The 19,095-nt window shown below is 35.7% G+C and overlaps 2 protein-coding genes across 5 annotated transcripts in view; one reads left to right on the plus strand and one right to left on the minus strand.

Annotated features, from left to right (window-relative positions):
- The first annotated feature begins 1,536 nt into the window (after positions 1 to 1,536).
- LOC106664203 (translation initiation factor eIF-2B subunit alpha) lies at positions 1,537 to 6,482 on the plus strand. 2 transcript variants are annotated; one of them, XM_014389680.2, is made up of 9 exons: positions 1,537 to 1,712; positions 1,773 to 1,874; positions 1,949 to 2,088; positions 2,150 to 2,266; positions 2,322 to 2,434; positions 2,507 to 2,651; positions 2,721 to 2,846; positions 6,075 to 6,220; positions 6,352 to 6,482. In XM_014389680.2, the coding sequence occupies exons 1-9, from the start codon at positions 1,700 to 1,702 to the stop codon at positions 6,359 to 6,361; spliced, it is 912 nt and encodes a 303-aa protein (XP_014245166.1). In that variant the 5' UTR covers positions 1,537 to 1,699; the 3' UTR covers positions 6,362 to 6,482. The 2 variants fall into 2 exon arrangements, with proteins under 2 accessions (XP_014245166.1, XP_014245167.1); XM_014389681.2 differs by lacking the exon at positions 6,352 to 6,482 and having other exon boundaries at positions 1,538 to 1,712; positions 6,075 to 6,224.
- A 3,804-nt stretch (positions 6,483 to 10,286) lies between these two features.
- Positions 10,287 to 19,095, minus strand: part of LOC106664359 (tyrosine-protein kinase Fer) — a 58,710-nt gene continuing 49,901 nt past the window's right edge. For 2 of the 3 annotated variants that reach the window (XM_014390033.2, XM_024230204.1), the window contains exons 2-14: positions 15,932 to 16,028; positions 15,671 to 15,866; positions 13,918 to 14,055; positions 13,660 to 13,860; positions 13,440 to 13,596; positions 13,222 to 13,374; positions 12,593 to 12,784; positions 12,350 to 12,526; positions 12,065 to 12,278; positions 10,907 to 11,059; positions 10,713 to 10,835; positions 10,534 to 10,656; positions 10,287 to 10,463 (exon numbers count right to left, since the gene is read on the minus strand). In XM_014390033.2, coding sequence (XP_014245519.1) covers positions 10,321 to 10,463; positions 10,534 to 10,656; positions 10,713 to 10,835; positions 10,907 to 11,059; positions 12,065 to 12,278; positions 12,350 to 12,526; positions 12,593 to 12,784; positions 13,222 to 13,374; positions 13,440 to 13,596; positions 13,660 to 13,860; positions 13,918 to 14,055; positions 15,671 to 15,866; positions 15,932 to 16,028 — 2,067 coding nt within the window. In that variant the 3' untranslated portion in view covers positions 10,287 to 10,320. Of the gene's footprint in view, positions 10,464 to 10,533; positions 10,657 to 10,712; positions 10,836 to 10,906; positions 11,060 to 12,064; positions 12,279 to 12,349; positions 12,527 to 12,592; positions 12,785 to 13,221; positions 13,375 to 13,439; positions 13,597 to 13,659; positions 13,861 to 13,917; positions 14,056 to 15,670; positions 15,867 to 15,931; positions 16,029 to 16,142; positions 16,247 to 16,317; positions 16,533 to 19,095 lie in introns of those variants that run through there. The other variant, XM_024230203.1, reaches the window with a different exon arrangement.

Here is a 19,095-nt window from a genome sequence, read left to right on the forward strand (position 1 = left end):
AGTTTTAACATACAGTCTATGAGCCAAATGAAACGAGCAGCCTTTTGGGACCATGGGTAGAAAGATTATTGTGACTAGGAACTATCTCTTAAAAAAGGATAACAGGTTATGGTCGATTCTATCAAATGCTTTAGAAAAAACTGTTTAGATGACATCTACCTGATAACCACATTCAAGTTGTGTTGATAGAAAACTAGTAAAAGTAATATTTGTTAAAGTGAAGCAAAAATAGGTAGATTCTAAAAGTTTCTAGAAATAAATCAGATGGGTAGATTCTAAAAATGTTTACTTTAGGGCTTTTTGTTTTTTTCCCCAACTTATGGGTAGAGTATGCAATGTTTGATAAGAATAAAAGAGGTTTATACTAAACCAAAAAAGAAGTCAAACATGTGTTTTCCATTATTCACTGAAATGTGTGGTGATTAGATATCGTTAGTCGATGATTATTCAGAAATTGTGTGATGCGATCTGGTGTGATGTAGGCTTCAGAAAAAAATTTTCTTTATTGTGCCAACGTATCAATCTTTAATGAGATCATCTTCAGGGCCTGGGATTTACAAACATTGTTTAAATAATTAAATAAATTTAATTGAGCAAATACATGCAGGTTGTGGAAAAGAGTGAATTTATACAATGCAATATATATATATATATACATAGTNCCTACATGTATTTGTTAAATTTAAACAATGTTTGTAAATCCCAGGCCCTGAAGATGATCTCAATAAAGATCAAAACGTTGGCACGATAAAGAAAATGTTTTTTTGAAACCTACATCACACCAGATCGCATCTCACGATTTCTGAATAATCATTATTCACAGATATTTAAATTTTTACAGGTTTTCGTTTCGATACCAAATTACAAGGAAGTCAAAGAGTCCACAACATGCAATTCATATAAAAATTATAAGAAGGTTCAATATGAGAGTTTTGTTCGTTTTGAGTTCATTCATTTTCTCATTCAATTACACTCCAATTGTGTGCAGATTCTGAAAACGTTCACTTAAGGGATTTTTATTCTTTTCTCCAACCAGAGATACATTTAGAGAGGTAGAATATACATTTGATCAAGAGAACAGTGGTTTATGCTATAAAAATGAGACAAATATATTTTCCTTTTTTTTATAGACATCTAGAGAATGTTTTGTTTCAATAACAAAATACATGGAGGTCAAAGCATATACATATAAAAAAGTTCAATTTTGGGATTTTTTTCTCTTGATATGTACAACAGAAGGAATCAACTTAATGATGATTTAATATTTTTTGGATGTGTGCAAGTCCTGTGGGGCTTTATTATGACAAAATCATTTTAAAACAAGAAAGAATTTTTTTTTAGTTTGTACTAATTTTGGAGAGCAATTGATTGGGTTTGTTCAATCTCTGGAGTTTATATTACAAAACAAATACGGATTTTCAGCTAATAAAATAAATTTCTTTGAAATGAATAATAATCGTTTAGTTGAGTAAAAGACTATTTTAGTCCCGAGTCATTTTACATTGAAATTTGTGAGAACGAAAAATGATATCATTGGTTGTTCAAAGGCTTGGCAGGGTTCGCAGCTGTTATCCGCGTGGAGACTGGAGAAAAAAAGGAAGACGATGTGTTGATTGTCAGTTTGTGTACTATATTTCCGTCTCGCGTTTCAAATTTTTTTCCTTTTGGTTTTTATTTCCGGCACCCAGTTACCTTAAAAATGAACGATAAAGGTAAGCAGGCCCCTCCCGAAAACCCGAAAATCTGACCAATTTGGCGGATTTGTGTTTCAGAAATCGAGAAGTTCTTCTGCAACATGGTCAAAAATGACACCCAGGTCTCAGCGGGCATCGCAGCAATATGCACACTACTTAAATTTTTAAAACATGATAAATGTAAAGCCCTGTAAACTTAAGTTTAAAAAGATAAATAGTATAGCTTTTCACTTACATATTTTATAAATTCATAGCTGACACGGTTCAAGAGTTGGTTACGAAACTGAAGAAAGCTGTTGATGTGATGCTGAAAACAGACTGTCCAATAACTGCTGTCGTATCAGGCTCAGAACTCTTTTTACGTTTTATCACTTTGGCCACGCTGGATTATTCAGTTAGGCATAAATCAAAACGATCCATTTACATGTTTTACAATTTGCTCTCTTATGTTTTAGACGTTTGCAGATTGCAAAAAGATCATGCTACATCGAGGCGAAGTTTTCCTGAACAAGCTAAAAGAAGCTCGGGGGAAAATTGCCAAACTCGCTTCCTCATTCATTGTCGACGGATCGGTAAACCTCAAACTTCACATTTCCCATATGTTTATTACAAGCCTGGCACTTTTAGACCGTCCTGACCCACTCAAAATCCAGAGTAGTTCTGGAGACGTTTAAAGAAGCAGCAAAGGAGAACAAAAGGTTTAAAGTGTATGTTACCATGTCAACACCGGACAATAGCGGGTAATTTTTTAATTTTTTCCCCTTCTAAAAATATTGTGCTATTAATCAATTTAAGAAGGTTTATCCTTTTAGAGAACAAATGGCTGATGATTTGAAAGATCTGAATATCCCTTGTACTGTGATAATTGATCCTGCCATTGGCTACATAATGGAGCAGGTCGATATGGTTATGGTTGGCGCCGAAGGAGTTGTCGAAAGCGGTGGAGTAATTAATAAAGTAAGTTTCGTACAATTATCAATTATTTATGATATATTTTGTTTTAATTTTAAAAGTTATTTCTTTCAGGTTGGAAGTTACACAATGGCCCTATGTGCAAGGCTTATGAAAAAGCCGTTCTATGTACTTACAGAAAGTTTTAAATTTTCTAGGCTATATCCTTTAAATCAAAGGGATCTTCCTAATGAATTTAAAGTGAGTTATTTTTTACTTTGTTTCACAGAAGTTTTCTTGATTTTCATTAATGTTTAGTTGAACATAAAATATTCAAATGCTCTGTATTTATACATTTTGAATGTTAAAAATGAATCAGATCTTGGCAGGTAGTAGGCTTCCATCCTCATATTTGATCTGTTTGTCTATAATTGTTTGAGTTGTGCAGTCGGATGGTCACCAACTCATTTCTCACTAATGGATCAGACTGTCTACAATTTCTGTCGAATTATGCATTTGAATGGTCACAAACACATTTCCTTTTGTTGGATCCGATTGTTCATAATTTTTGTAAAGTTGTGCAGTTGGATGGCCACTACCACATTAACTTCTATTATGTCCAATTGTAAATTTTGTCAAATAGTGCAGTCGGATGATCACCAACCCTTTCCCAACTATGTACCGCTTGAGATAGTCTAAAACTTTTATTGAATTGGGTAATCAAATGGCCACCAGCACATTTCATACTATTGGATCCAATTGTTTGAACCTTTTACCTTAACCTCAAAGTTTACAGTCAGATGGCCTCCAACACTATCCTAATATTTCAGTCGATTGTTTGAATCTTTTGTTTAGTCATTCATTTATATGGCCTACAACACAACACATTTCCTACTGTGTGGTGATTAGTGACCGTCAATCGATATTTATTTAGAAATCGTGAGATGCGGTCTGGTGTGATGTAGGTTGAACCATTACCAACACATTTTTTCCCTTCGTCGGCTCTTTTCACCTCAAAGAAGCCGACGCCGTAAACAAAAATGTCTTTTCTATACCGACATCCTTCCCCACCCCTTCAAAATCCAAAATATATAAACACAAAATAGCAAAATCTCACTGGCACTCTCGACACGACACGCAAGAATGTCACAATTACACAGAAGACAAACACTTTGAGTGAGTAGAAATACTTTGATTGAATATATAAAAAATATATTTTGCATTGTATAAATTCACTTTTTTCCACATCCTACATGTATTTGTTAAATATAAACTATGTTCGCAAATCCCAGGCCCTGAAGATGATCTCAATAAAGATCGAAACATTGGCACGATAAAGAAAATGTTTTTCTGAAACCTACATCACACCAGACCGCATCTCACGATTTCTAAATAAACATTTCCCACTATTTGATCCGTTTATTTGCGTTTGTCAAATTTTGCAGTTGGATGGACACCAGCACATTTCCAAATATTTGATCTGTCTGTAACTTTTGTTGAATCATGGAATTGGATGCCACGAAAACTTTTTCTACTGTAATATATTGCATAAAATTGTCTGTAGTGTTTGTTGAATTGTGAAGTCGGATGGTCACTAACACTGGTCTGACACAATTGCTATATTTGTGATTCTACGACCTGGCCACCCTCTTTTACTTTCAGATCTGATTGTGTGGAACAATGGTAGAACCTGGCGGTCGGATGACCACCCTACAATTTCCTTTTATTGGTGAGCAGCTCCACTGTTTTATAATCTGTTAATAGTTTGACACACCGAGCAGTCGGGGATGACCATAAAACATTTTCCACTATCATATCTGGCTGTCTGAAATAACTGTTGGATCTTAGAGGTTTCTTGTTATCAGGCTGTTATTGTGCGAAATGATTGCCAGCCATATATTCCATTGTTGGATCGAAAGATTTGAAATGTTTGTCAGATGATCTGCTCCTACAGCTTGTATCCTCAGGATAATCTGATCTTCCAAACTGATGTGCACTGCATAGTGCTGATATTCAGACTCCTTTACTGATAAACATATCAGTCAGTTGAATCGGGGCTAATAGTGAGGGCTTACTCATTTTGCTATAGCTTAAAATAAGTACATATTTGACTTCCTCATTTTTATATTCATGCATAAATAATATCTAATCTCAGAAATTATTCATATGTTCCATAGAGAAAAACTTCTCTTGTTCATGGTACCTAAAAAGTTGTTGGAACTGTCCTCTTGCATATAAGAAACTAAGAAAAAAATTAAGAAAATTATGTGTGAATTCTTTTTGGTAGAATTATATTGGGGCCGGAAAGTAATGTCTTTTTTTTACATTAAATTCAAACATAAATTTTTAACACATTTTTATTTTTAATCAATGATGTTGATTATTTATTTTTGATCAATGACTCATCAACAACTTTTTGTCAACTAGTGTGCAAATTTTCACTGCCGGATTGATAAAAATCAATCGGTTTTTTGTGCAAAATATCTAGAGATGGCATTTTGGACGCCTTCAAATTTTTCCCACTTAGAAAATGTTGTAGTGAATAAATGAAAATCAAATGGCGCAATATCGGGTGAGGCCTTCTACCCCAATTGATTTTTCTAGGGTTTGTCTTGCACAGTGCGGTCTCGCATTACCTTGTTGCAGAATAACGCCCTTTTCTGTTGACAATCACTGGGCACATTTCAATTAAGCCTTGATTTACTTGATCTAATTGTTCACAGTTTGTCCAGGTTTCAGCACTTCAAAAATGAATGACCCCATAAATACTCCACCAAACACTCAAAAGCGCCTTTTTTTTGGGGGGGGGGGTGTAAACCTGGCTTACCTGTACTTCTTAGCAATTCCTTCGTAGAGCGTTTTGCATTTTGGATTGTCATACAGGATCCATTTTTTTATCTCCACTGATCCAGCGATCAAAAAACGCTTCTGTATTGTGCTGCTGAAGCAAACACCTGGTCTGCTTACTGTACCGATCTGCTGAAAATGTTCTTGGATGGTCGACCAATGCTTGTTAAGTGTGTTTGACAGTTGTCTGACAGTATTGCTTCCACTTTTGCTCTTATCACCGCTTGGTCTAAAGTTGGTATTCCTGGTCTATACGAGTCGAAAAGATCAAAATTACCAGATTTGAACTTGGAAAACCACCTTTGGCATTTATGAACATCTAATGCACTTGGATAAACATCACAAATGTTTTTAATAGCAACTGTTGCAGCATTACTACCCTTGTGAAACTCAAAAAGCATACAATGCCGGATATGTACGTCTTCTGGTATTTGGCTGCTCATTTTACCAAAAATTACAAAAAAAATTGATATCTAATTATTTACAAGTAAACAAGTCATTCTAACCTTAAAATGTTGATGACTTTGAAGTATACAATGAGATGATAAATGACAAAAGAATATTGACATATGCAGAAAAGACATTACATTCCAGTCCCCCAATACAAGTGTTAATTGAATTTAAATTAAATTTTGTTTTTAGTACAAGTACAGTATGCTCAGCAAGGATTTAGAGAAACTGCACCCCCTTGTCGACTACACTCCACCTGCGTATATCAGTTTATTATTTACTGATCTTGGCATTTTGACTCCTTCTGCAGTCAGCGATGAGTTAATCAAGCTTTATTTGTAAATAAGTTTATAATATAAATATAAGTATAAATAAATATAATATAATATAAATAAATATAAATTTAATTTTTTTTAAATATATATAATACCACCTTTATTTGATACCTTGGATTTTTCTCTATTTCTAGAACCTTATGAAACTATTAGAAACGTAACAATTTGCGGGATTTTATCAACGCTAAGGTTGCAATGTGCATTGGTCATGAGAGACAAAAGCCCGCTTGAGACTTTGGACGATAATAAAATATTCTCAGTTTTTTTTGTGTCTGTTTTTATCTAAGTTGTAGAATTAATTGAATTTAGTGGTCTATTAATAATATATCATTGATTTACCTTTAAAAGGTTTAAATTATCTATCTATATAGACAATTTTTTTTTTTTTGTAAAGCCTTTGACCCCACTGGTCATTTAGACCTTAAGACAGTGTGTCGACGGCATGGCCAAGACATCATCACTGGACTCTGGGAGGACCCAAACAAGCTGGGGTTTGCCACCGACATGGGTGGCATGCAATGGAAGCAACCTTATAACTAGATTTTATTTATTAATTTTTCTAGCCGGGAAGTTGAATATGTTACCCATGAAAGGCGAATTATCGTTCTGTAAATCATATAAATTGTTGGGAATTTGGTAGTGGGATATATCTGAGGAATATAAAAGGTACTCAATTAAAATGTGGATGATAGTGATAGATTTGCAAGATGTGGGAGTCTTCAAGGAGGTAGCTATGAGTGAGTCAATTCGTAGACGGGTTTATCTATTGTTTTTATCTTCTTCTCTGTCTTCTATTTTCTTTTTCTATATACCTAAAAGTGAAAGTGAATGTATGTATATCGAATGCACATTAATGATAAAAACGAAAACTACTTAACCGATTTCGATGAAACTGTTTTTATTAGTGCATGGCGGGTTTAGAGACTATAAAATGGACATATAACAAATAATGGGCGTCAGGCTTTACAAAAAAAAAAAAAAAAAGATTTCAAGAATTTGTGGCGTCCATTACACTTTCCTTTTCTCAGCTGTCAGCAGACTAGACGGGCCTTCGACTATGATAATAAATTACAATTAATTAAGGTTTTCAGTTGAGATAAAAAAGTCAATGGCACGAGCGAGATTCGAACCCACGATCTTCGGCTTGATACGCCGCTGCTTTACCACTTGAGCTATCGTGACCTCGATCCACTCGGACATCAACTTCCCATCTAACCGGCCTTTTGAATTTTCCCTCCTTTTTTCCATTTTTCAAATTGATTATACGACATTTGAAAAATGGCAAAAAGGAGGGAAATTTCAAAAGGTGTTGAGATGGGAGGTTGATGTCCGAGTGGCTCGAGGTCACGATAGTAGCTCAAGTGGTAGAGCAGCGGCGTATCAAGCCGAAGATCGTGGGTTCGAATCCCGCTCGTGCCATCTCGACTGAAAACTTTAATTAATTGTAATATATTAATTGGTCAAGCGGACCACGAAACTAGTGAATATGATAATAAATTTTTTCGAATTCATATTTCCAGGCGGTAACATTCAATAGACCGATTTCGCTGAAAATTTCACAGTTTAGTCTTATTAGTCCCGGGAGTTTTACAGACTATGAAAAAAGGCATGTAGTATAAATAAAGGGCGTTAGGATTTACAGAAAATAATACCATTTTCCTGTAATTATACGTTTCCCGCGTCTTTCAAATTCCGATTTGGAGGTGGTAACGGTCAAAAGGCGGAAAAATTACGCGAACACTATGTTCGCAAAAATTACTTAATCGATTATAGTTGCAAAAATTCTGATAGATTTTAGTCGCAAAAACTACAAAATTGGTTTCGTTGATGTAAAGATATAAAGATACAAACTTCACCGTTGTATATTTATTATAGGCAGCGGTGGTGTAGACTAACTACCGCGGCATGTGGCCTGACCGCCAAACCATCAGAATTGAGAAAAGTGCTCCAAGTGAACGTTTATTCAGTGTACAAAGATGAAGCCCAGAAAAAACCGATTTTGTTTTGCAGGTATGTATACATGAACAATTTTAAATTATGTAAAATATTAATAAACATTCCAGTTTGTTGAGTATCAGGGATGTGGTCACAACATAGTGATCGTTGTAACTTCTTCGCCAATCTTTCGACCTTTATCGCAGTCTTCATCAGGGCTACATTACATTGTCATAAGTAACACTTCTTTGTGGCTGCATCCCTATCCTCAATAAATTGTTGCTGTCTAGCCGGTTGATTCGTCTTACCTTCGTTAATAAACCTTTTTTTTTTTACTGAACTATGGCAGTTAAAATTCAGTGGTTAGGTTCAATTATGACTGCTAAACATATATAGGTTAATATAATAATTATAGAAGTAATTACTTCCCTAAGAGCTCTCTGCGACACTGTATAAGTCGCTGAGAATCGAATCCTGATTACATGACATTTAAAAATACCGCAAAAAAAGAGAAAATTCAAAAAATTGTAGGTTGAGATGAGGCGTTGGCATCCAAGTGGATTGAAGTCACTATAGCGCAAGTGGTTAGAGCAGCGGCTATTGAACCAAAGGTCGTGGGTTTGAATCCCGCTCATGACACTAACTTTTTCATTTCAACCAATACTTTACATAAAAAGATTAATTAATTGAAAGAAGTTATTTAATTCACTAATTTCGTGGTCCGCTTGACCAATTAATACATTACAATTAATTAAGGTTTTTAGTTGACATGAAAAAAAGTTAATGGCACGAGCGGGATTCGAACCCACGATCTTCGGCTAGATACGCCGCTGCTCTACCACTTGTGCTATTGTGACCTCTTGGACCTGAGATAGCTCAAGTGGTAGAGCAGCGGTGTATCTAGCCGAAGATTGTGGGTTCGAATCCCGCTCGTGCCATTAACTTTTTTTCATCTCAACTAAAAACCTTAATTAATTGTAATGAAAGAAGTTATTTGGTCATCGGACCATGAAATATAATGGTTTATTAATAAGTAAAACGAAGTATATCTTCGCTAAGTGCTCTCCATGGCCACTTCATATGTCACTGAGAATCGAATAGTGATTACACAACATTTGAAAATACAGCAAAAAAAGGAAAAATCAAAAGATTGTAGGTTGAGATGAGGATTTGGTGTCCGAGTGGATCGAAGTCTCAATAGCTCAAGTGGTTAGAGCAGTGGTGTATTGAGCCGAAGGTCATGGGTTCGAATCCTGCTCGTGACAATTTCATCTCAACCAAGACCGTACATAAAATTCTCATTAAAATTCACAGAAGATGTGCTAATGCGACATGTACCAATGATACCAACAGAAGTGCCTTTCCAATTCAAACAATTGCAATTTCCAATTAATCTGGCTTTTCCAGTAATGATAAACAAATCAGAAGGTCAACCATTGTTATTATGTGAATTGAATTTGAATAATCCATGGTTTTCTCATGGACAATTAAATGTTGCAAGCTCTAGGAAACCAAGTGATTTATTGTTTGTTTATTCACCAAATGGAATCACCAAAACGTTGTATGTACAAGAGCATTGCAATGATTTTAGCGCTGAATATGTCAGTTTTTACAATTTAACACAATATAATTCAAAACCAAAGAAATATTGCATATAAATATCTAATATCATTACTAAGTACAATGTTGTTATCAAACATTCAATTGTGTTCATTTAATGCTCTAGCAATAGCAATATGTATATTCAAAACAATGTGTTAAATAATACTTTCTATTATCCCCCTGGGGATTGCCCGGTTATTAAGCTAGTCGTAGATAAAACTTCATTTTTTATTATTAGCATTTTGTTTTATTAAATTAAAACTTTACAATAGTTATTAAAATAACAATAAATACAACATTTTCTTTTTATACACATACATAAAAATGGCACAATCACAAAAAAGAAAAGAAATTTGGAGAAAAATTTAAAATATTGTTTAATTAACTTATATTTCATACAAATTAAATCTAAATTGAAGTTCATAATATTTAAAATATTATTTTACCAGGGAATGGACTTGATAAGTTGCTATCTTCGATTAAAATAATCATATTCATCCTTAGGTTAACACTAAAACTTAAATGAAAGAAGTCTGGGTAGAAATAGTTTATTTTCACCTTTTGGACTACCTCAAGTTTGAATAAAGATTTTCAACATTCGCGAGTATCTGATCAAAATGGGGACGGTTTTCTGGCTGGTATTCCCAGCAGTGTAGCATCAGCCTGTACATCTCATCCGGCGTGCCGTCCGGTGCGGGCATTCGGTAACCTAGGAAATAATTTTAGGAATACATTTTGCTTGGTACGCTTGGTATTCAGGTATTTATTTCTGGAAATACCTGAATCAATTTTCTCTCGAGCTTTAGAATTGCTCATCCCGGGATATGGGGTTCCACCTTTGGCGAAAATTTCCCAACAGAGGACTCCATAACTCCATACATCGCACAACGATGTGTACTTTCCTGAAAAAAATGCAATCAATTGAAATTCACACATATATACATGGCAACTGACTTACCAAAATTTAAGGCTTCAGGAGCAGTCCACTTTATTGGAATCTGTTTCATACCATCTGAAACTATATATTCTTCTTCCTCCCTTGACATCCCAAAGTCAGATATTTTAACAGTGTTATTTTCTCCTAAAATTAAAAAGAACAAATAAAATAAATAAATAAAAAAAACATTTGGTAATAACCTTCGATATGCTTACCGACAAGACAGTTTCTTGCTGCTAAGTCTCTGTGTATACAGTTTTTACTCTCTAAGTACCGCATCCCCGCTGCGGCATCCCGACACATTGAAACAAGCTGCTTGACATTGACCACTAACGCATTGTTTCGGAGATGTGTAAGAAGTGATCCACCTTGAAATGAAAATAGTTTGTCAGTAAATATATGTCTGCTTTTATATGATTACAATTTAAGAGCCATTTATTTATACATAATAGTAATAAAATCAATACAATGTTTAAAATAATAGCTTGTACAACCAACACCAAACATACTTTCATTTTATAGATATTATTTTTCGTTTAACTTTTAAGGCACAGTAGAAATGAATTGGAAAACATGGTGACATTAAGGAATCCTATTTGTACTTGCTATGCTAACGGTTCTAGGTTCAAATCCTGGCACAATGCTGGGAATTTCATTAGAGATTAATTTGAACAAAAAAATTATAAAGTGGTGTTAACCATCGTTTGTAACACCCAACGGCTAGTTAAATGTTAAGCCTTCCTGTATGTTCAGGAATTACACAGGAAAAAACACTGATTTATAAAAGCTCAATTCTGCACAGATATGCATGTGTACAGAGTCAAGTTCACAGTCCACTGATCATTCCAGCTTTATTATTATTGGCTATTATTATCAACTTAGATATTAAATTATCGGCAGATCTCGAGAATCACCCACCATTGGTGCTGGCAGTACAGGGGCTATCAACAGCTGGTCCTTTCAGTCCCCAACACTATCAGTTTCAAAATCCAAACCCCTTCACTCTCACTCCCTCTTAAATACATTCTTTCCTATTTCCATACCATTCTTTCGCTCAGGATAGTGGAGTACCTGATATTCCTCAATCACCCTCTACACATATAAGATAATTAATCTAATTGAGGGTTGATGGAGTTCACAATATTCTGCCATCAGTTCTTTCATACACATTCACACCAATAAATACACTCACTCTCTACACAGTAGGGGACACAAAAAAATGGGTACATATATATTAGTACTATATACAATAAAGTAACTCTCTTCCAAAAATCTGAACAGGGGACCTAAATATGCAAGCTTTGGCATGAAAGTAAGTGTCGACATGTCAACCCACATGACCTATTCTGAATTGGGTGAGGATGATCCCTTACCAACTACTAATTCCATGACTATCATGATCGGTTGTTTTTGAACGCAGATTCCTATAAGTTTGACAATATTAGGGTGGTCATATTGTTTGAGTATTCTTCCTTCTTGAAGAAACTTTCTCTTGTGTTCTTCAGCAACAGTTATACGACAAGTTTTGACCGCCACTTCCTCTTCTGTTGCTCTCAGCTTACCCTTGTAAACATCCCCAAAATTTCCCTGAAAATTCAAGTGAACTTTTTAGAATTCAAAAAGGAGGCAAATTTTGAAATATGGGCAATAGTTCATACCCGTCCGATTTTGTCCTGGAGGATAACGTCATCGTTATTCAACTCCCAACGTTCTCGCGGGATCGGCTGTCTGAGTATTGCACCGGATCTGCTTGTAACGGGCAATCCACTCTGATACTGATATAATATCAGTTCCTGGATAGTACCAAATGCAGGGCCTTCAAACCTGAATTGTCCCTGTTGAAAAAAAAAACATTAATAAATAATAAAAAAATTTAAAAAAATCTATTTAAAGAAACGTACTTCTGTAGTTGTCTGAACAATAAAGTGTTTGTGCCCTCCCCAGCAAACCGAAAGGACTGTTTGGTTTTCATCATTCCTGGTTGTCTCTCTAACTAGAAAGTCTCCTTCTCGTGTTAAAAGTCTTACGACCTCCTCTCTTGGAAGTACTCCGTGAAACCATTCTTCATCGACTAGAGATCTAGATGTACCCAACTGTCAATTAAGAAGCAAACATTAAAAAAAAGTAACAATAATGGGGGGGTTTGCAACAGCAGAGGTGATATCAACCTCTAGGGAGCTGGTGTTTTTGAGAAAAAAAAATTTGTAAGCACGTTGGCTTCAAAATCAGAAAATCGCTGAGAATCGAACTCAGAACCACTACATTGATGAGCCACAGTGTCAATGCATTTAATCAATGCAGCCATCGGTCGGTACCCTCCCAACCGTAAATAAAGGAAAATCATGGTAATGGAGAAAATAAAAGAAATAAGCTCAAAAACAGATAGTTCCTTTGCCATTTACAAATTGGGAATAGCATAAATTGGATAATAATGAGAAAAATAAAATAAACCACATTAATGCAACTACAGAATAAAACACCGAATAATAAACAATTTTTTAATAATTAAAATTGGTAAACAAAATCTTACATTATGTCTGCCACTTAGAGGCGAACTTGGTACAGATTTGCGTCTAAATGGTTTCCTTAGAATGTCCACAAGGCTTGAGGTTGGTTGCATTGTGGGTGGTGGCGGAGGCGGTGGAGATGGTAAAGATTGTTTTCTGCCTATCACACTGTCTACCTGTGGTTCAACATTAAATTTGTAAATATTGCCACATTTTTATAAATTTGTATCCAACTATTTACTTGATTTTCATGAGGGTGGTCCAAAGAAGTATCCATTGGAATATCACAGCCTGGTGGAGCCTCCTCACATCCTAGTTCAGTCAGGGCTTTTTTAATCATTTCCAATTGCCTGCTGAGTTTCTTTTCTTCACATCGAAGCTCCGCGAGATTAATTTCACTAAAAACACAAAAGCACAAATAAAATATATTTTTTAATTAAAAAATTAATAAATAATCTTACCTAAGATCTTGTAGATTAGGGTTTTTGTTGCTGAGCTTTTCCTGGCATTCTCTAAGCCTAGGCTCAACTTCATTCAGTTTGCCTCTGACCCACTCAACAGTGAGGTTGTCGACTGCAAGCGTGTTTGCAAAAAGCTTACCGCTTGTGTCTTCAACGAGGCTATTGTCGAAGCTAAAGTCGGCTAATTCCGTTCCATTTATCCTGAAAACAAATAGTGATTAGTTGTTTATTTAAATTTGATGCAGGTGAGTTTATTACCTCTGTTTCTGGGCAAATTCCACATATTCATTGGCAGGTACGATAGTGTCAATATGTGCCTCGCTCCTGTTCCAAGCGTCGACGAACATCTTGGATGCAAAATTCCAGTGCAGGGAGATTTCTTTCAGTATACTCCTCCTGTACAAAGTAAATAATTAAAAAAAATAAAAATGTACATGAATCTTGATAGAATAGATCTTGTATATTATATAGTTGTTTCTCATATGGTTGTTCTTGCCTAGTAGGGTCATTAATTGCTAGGGAGGGTGGATTTTAAACCTACAGCGAGACAGAGCGGACCGGGAAATATCAATCTTAATTGAGCCTGTCAACAAGTTCATCGACTTGCAGACCAGGTGTAATATAATTATTGTTTCTATTTGTTCTGACGCTGGTAAGATGGAGGCGTTGTTTGCCTAACTGACACGCCCTTGGCCTATGCTGTAAATTAACGATCGTTGTCGCGAAGAAAGGGAGTGCAGCCACCAGTTTTTTTTTTTTCAATAATTGTGACATTTTCTCGTTAGAAATTCCGAGGGCAAGGTTGAGGCATAGCCTTTGGCGATGTCGTGTCTTTTCCATTTGCAACTAGCCGCCGGATTTCCTTGCTGGCCATTCGCCCTAATGGGCTGACAACGCGTCTCCCGGATCGTCGTGGTATTCGGTGCCAAAAGACGCAAAAAAAGGCTACTAAATACGTTTGTAAAATAAATTAAAACCTATTTTTAGGAATCGTGTTATTGTAATAATAGCTGAGCACTTACAATAACAGAAGACTTCAAACACATCAGTATGCTGCTTGAAATAACCGTTCTTAGGGCTTCGTACTGGGAATTAACGCACATGAATACGGGGGGGGGGCATCAAGCAAAAGCTGAATTCTCTCCGAAACGAAAAAATATCACTGTTGAAAGACAAACCAGACTCCTCATTAGTAAATGTGCAAAGATATCCTGAATTTTCCACCCTAGAAGACCACCTAGGTTGGTTATTTATGTATCGTTTTACGACCAGACCCGTTTTGTTTCTAGGTCGTGAGCAAGAAGCGCAAAACACGCTTCAACTTGCAAGTTCATAATAAAGTTAAAGTTTCAGTTAAAGCATTGCAAGAAAAAACAAAGCACAATGGTATCGAGTGCTGTTTGGTATCATAATTTTGACGCTTTTGTTATGCAGTTTTGAGAAAGTCGGTGAGTAAAGCAGGGATTCGAGACAAATACATCTCTAAATTACACGACTATCCTAATCTCCAAAATATGACTGTAATTTGCACGCAATAAAATCCTCGTAGCTCTTTCAAAATCTAGAAATAAATAAAATATCTCTATAATTTGTATGAGTTATAAGGTGACAACTCACAAAATTGCTACATAAAACCAGGGTGTAGACCCAAACATAATGTTTTGTCTTGGTAGTCCTTAGGGGAGTTAAGAGAATATAATTTTATAGTTTGGTCGTTTACTTCCAATTATTCGGGTATGTTTCTATTGGTCTGTCAGACCCATTTCGTCAGATTAGATGACATCTTCAGCAGAACAAAGACGATGCTGCCGCTGCATCCATTTCGTATTTTTTTACAAATCTTACACTGGCTAAATAACACCGGAGCATCACTAAAGAAGGTTGAAATAACGAACTACTTTGTTACTAATTTTATTTAAACTTTGCCGTGTTTGAAATAACAAGTCCAATAAAGTACGCAGAAGTAGGCTGCTTTTCGGCCGGTGAGTACGTCACTGTCCAATTTTCTTACCAATTGAGCACGAAGGAGTTGAGTGTGTTTTGATGTTGGTGGAAAAGAGCCGGCAGAAGGGAGTTCTTCACGTCCCGCTGTACTTGTTCGGCTTCGGAGAGCAGCAGGACGTACTCGTTATGGACGAGGTGGAGCTTCCTGCATGCCTTCTGGTACTTGTCCCTTACTTCGTCTAGCTTTCGGCCTCCTCGGCCGCCTGGAACAATCCAAAGCGGTGAAGTTTGAAAATAAGTCTTACCTATGATTATCATGAAAACTTACATTTAATATAGTGCTCCTCGAACTTGGATCTCATGAGCCGGTAGACCTCGAGGTCTTTCTGGTAGTCGGTTTTCTTTTTCACAACCTCTTCGCAGATCTGTAAAATAAATTAAATTACCATCTATTTTTGCCTTGTGACGAAAGGTGGAAGTAATACAAGAAATATTGCCCGTTTGAGCAATAAGCTAGGAAGCTGTTAAGGAAGGACAACCTTGGTATTTTTAGAAAGAAAGCGGCCAAAGGCTGTGACATTCAGCAGCAAACCGTCGATAGTTAATAAAATCTGATTCATTCAAGGATGTAGATAATTAAGGCCTGAAAGCAAGGGGCTTTTTATTTTTAAAGTTCTAATGACAGCTCCCATTGGAAAACTGATGTCCAGGTACCTGAACACATCCGTCGTAATAGTTCACCGGGATAAAAAAAAAGGCAGTAAACAAAGGAGGAATTAACCAGGGCGACCGAATGGACAGTCGGGAATATTCTCTTTGACAGTGATGTATCGTCTTCAATTTGAGACAAATGTTTTCATAAAGATGACTGCGTTCCTAATACGATCCATGTAAATTGGGGTCCGTTGACCACTCGTCGTCAACCCCTCAATAACCAAGGCCCCCGGCTTATTTAATACACTAGGAACATAAAACAAGTATTATATTAAATGAGAAAAATTAAATATTATTAGTTATAAAAAAAAACTCCAAAAAGACCCACTTACGCAAGTTAGATATTTCAACCATCAATACGTCAAATAAAATAAGTTTCTCCCCTTTTCGGACGCTTTTGGAAAAAGGCCACCAACTTGGCAACCAAGTTATTTTTTTATAACGCTTGCACCTCGTTATAGATATTACGTGTGTTTACTTTTTTTAAAGCTTAAATTGGACTCGAATCAATTTGCTAAACCCTTAGTTATACCTTGAAAATGAAGTATACATAATTTTAATTTTTTAATCTTTATAAAACATTAACTATAACAACCAATGTGATTGAATCAAACAAAATCGTGCTATTATCAGTTCAAAAATAGTAAAATTACGATGGAATAAAATTGATTCTGAAAACATATGGCGAGCCTAGGCGGATCCAACTGTCAACAATTCGCTTGTTTCTGTGTCTGTATTTGTTTTCCCTGCTCATACAAAAGATTCAATTTAAATATCAAATTTACGTAGGTTTATATTTTTTAAGAAGCCTAAGAATTTGTATCGAGAGTCAAGACTATCATATTCCTACACTGTTTGATCGTTCTTCTCATTAAAAAACAGAACGAAAGGAACAATGCACGGACCAAATCTCTGAAGATAGAGAAATGATTAGGCAAGATGACCTGAGATCAAGCTCGGAACATCACGTTAAGACCTCTTAGTATTTAACAAAAATAAATTTATACAAAATAAACTTTAGGTTAGATCATACTTTATTCCATCATTCCTTCCACCTTAAAAAAGAATAAAAGAGACCAAATCACTGAAGATAGTGAAATGGTGTACCAGGATGTCCTGAGATCATGCTAAATCCACCGTATTCAGACCCCATAGTATTTAACAAAACGAATAAGCGTTTAGGTCAGGTCATGATTAGGGATGGTTATCCCTAAGGTTAGGCCATTGGTTCCATAATTTTTTAGACTACTCTTTGAAGTAGGAAGCATTGTTGAAGAACCTAGTGAAAACTTTAGTTAGCCATAGGTAGTCTTCTAACCAAGAGATGTTTAGAAAGTAAAAATAAATTAGGCGATCTTAAGATGTCTTGGTTTGAGAACAGCTTTGCTAAATCTCAATTGAGCAAGAATGATATAGGTCGTAACTTTAAACCAGTCGTAAGGGACTGGAAAGTGTCTTTATCATTTTTATCGCACTTCTAGATTCAAAACGTATAACGTACCTCACTTTTTTTGTCATGTATGACCATAATCATGAGTAGGTTTAAGCGATTCGACCAAGCAGACCTCAACAAACTTAATTTATTTAAACTTAGTTTTTGAATTGAATAAATATGCATCCCAATAAGGAGAAGAAAAAAGAGATATACTTCTAGATGGATTAGAGTGCATATGCTGCTTTTAAAATTTCAACAAAGAAATTTTATCTTTGAACCCAATATTCACACCTTTATTACCATGTAAAATATTGAAATTTTTGGGAATTAACTGCAAAAATTTCAGACTGGAAATTCACTTAATTTGGATGTAATATCCTACATCACACCTACGCTGGTGAAAAAAAATTTGTAAAAGCTTGACAGCCTATGATAATCGTATTCCTTCATTTTTACTTAGATTTCGATCTAAATTATGCATTTAGAGGGGCTGTAAATCACAGGGAAACTAGAGGATGAACAATCGAAAAGCGTTCTATTTTATGAATTGAATAACAGGTTTCATTCGACGTCTATTATTATTTATGCCTTCCACAGCGGCTGATGCTGGCCGAGGAGTGTTGGCCGGGAGATTGATGATGTCTCGTGAGTGGCCCCGGTCAATGAAGTTCAAGGCTTACACAACTAGCATCTCATCCCGGCCCGGTCGTACAACTCGACTTGACCGGTTCGGCCCCTCTCTCGGTTAATTTGTGTCGACCGGTGCATTGTGCAGAACCCTGTGGTAAAAGGTGAAGAACGTTCTTAGGTTAACATTTTTGGCACAGACTACTGCTAGAGTTCTTCTGATGTTTTTATTACCAGTTTGCATAAAAATTACCAACACACACTTTAATACCAATGCATCAGTCAAACATTAAACCTGCAAGATCAGATACGTCTTAAGACCCACCATTTTTGAAATTATTTATGTACTTTTGTCACAGATACACTTATAAAAAGTCAAATTGCAGAAATAAATGAACCATAACCGTTCAAAACAGCGTCTTCAACGACAAATCTTAAGGCACACCTTTTTGAATCAATTCATAAAATATCTACATAACAGTTCCATAAACCATCAACTTTATCCATGGACAAAAACCATCACATGAAGACTGTCAATTTACAAGGTCACAAGGAGGTTCTTCAACGCTTGGCCTTAAGGCTATCATTATTAATCGATTTGCAAATTATTGCTTCTGGTTTCGAATCCCAGCATAGGTCATAAATTTTGCTCCAATTGCCACAAACAACGGTTTAAGAATATGTCCTCAGTTCAATGATAATCCATGTCAGAGGGA

Source organism: Cimex lectularius, unplaced genomic scaffold (genome assembly GCF_000648675.2).
Source record: "Cimex lectularius strain Harlan isolate CLEC.00 unplaced genomic scaffold, Clec_2.1 scaffold251, whole genome shotgun sequence".
Classification (NCBI taxonomy): Eukaryota; Metazoa; Arthropoda; class Insecta; order Hemiptera; family Cimicidae; genus Cimex; species Cimex lectularius.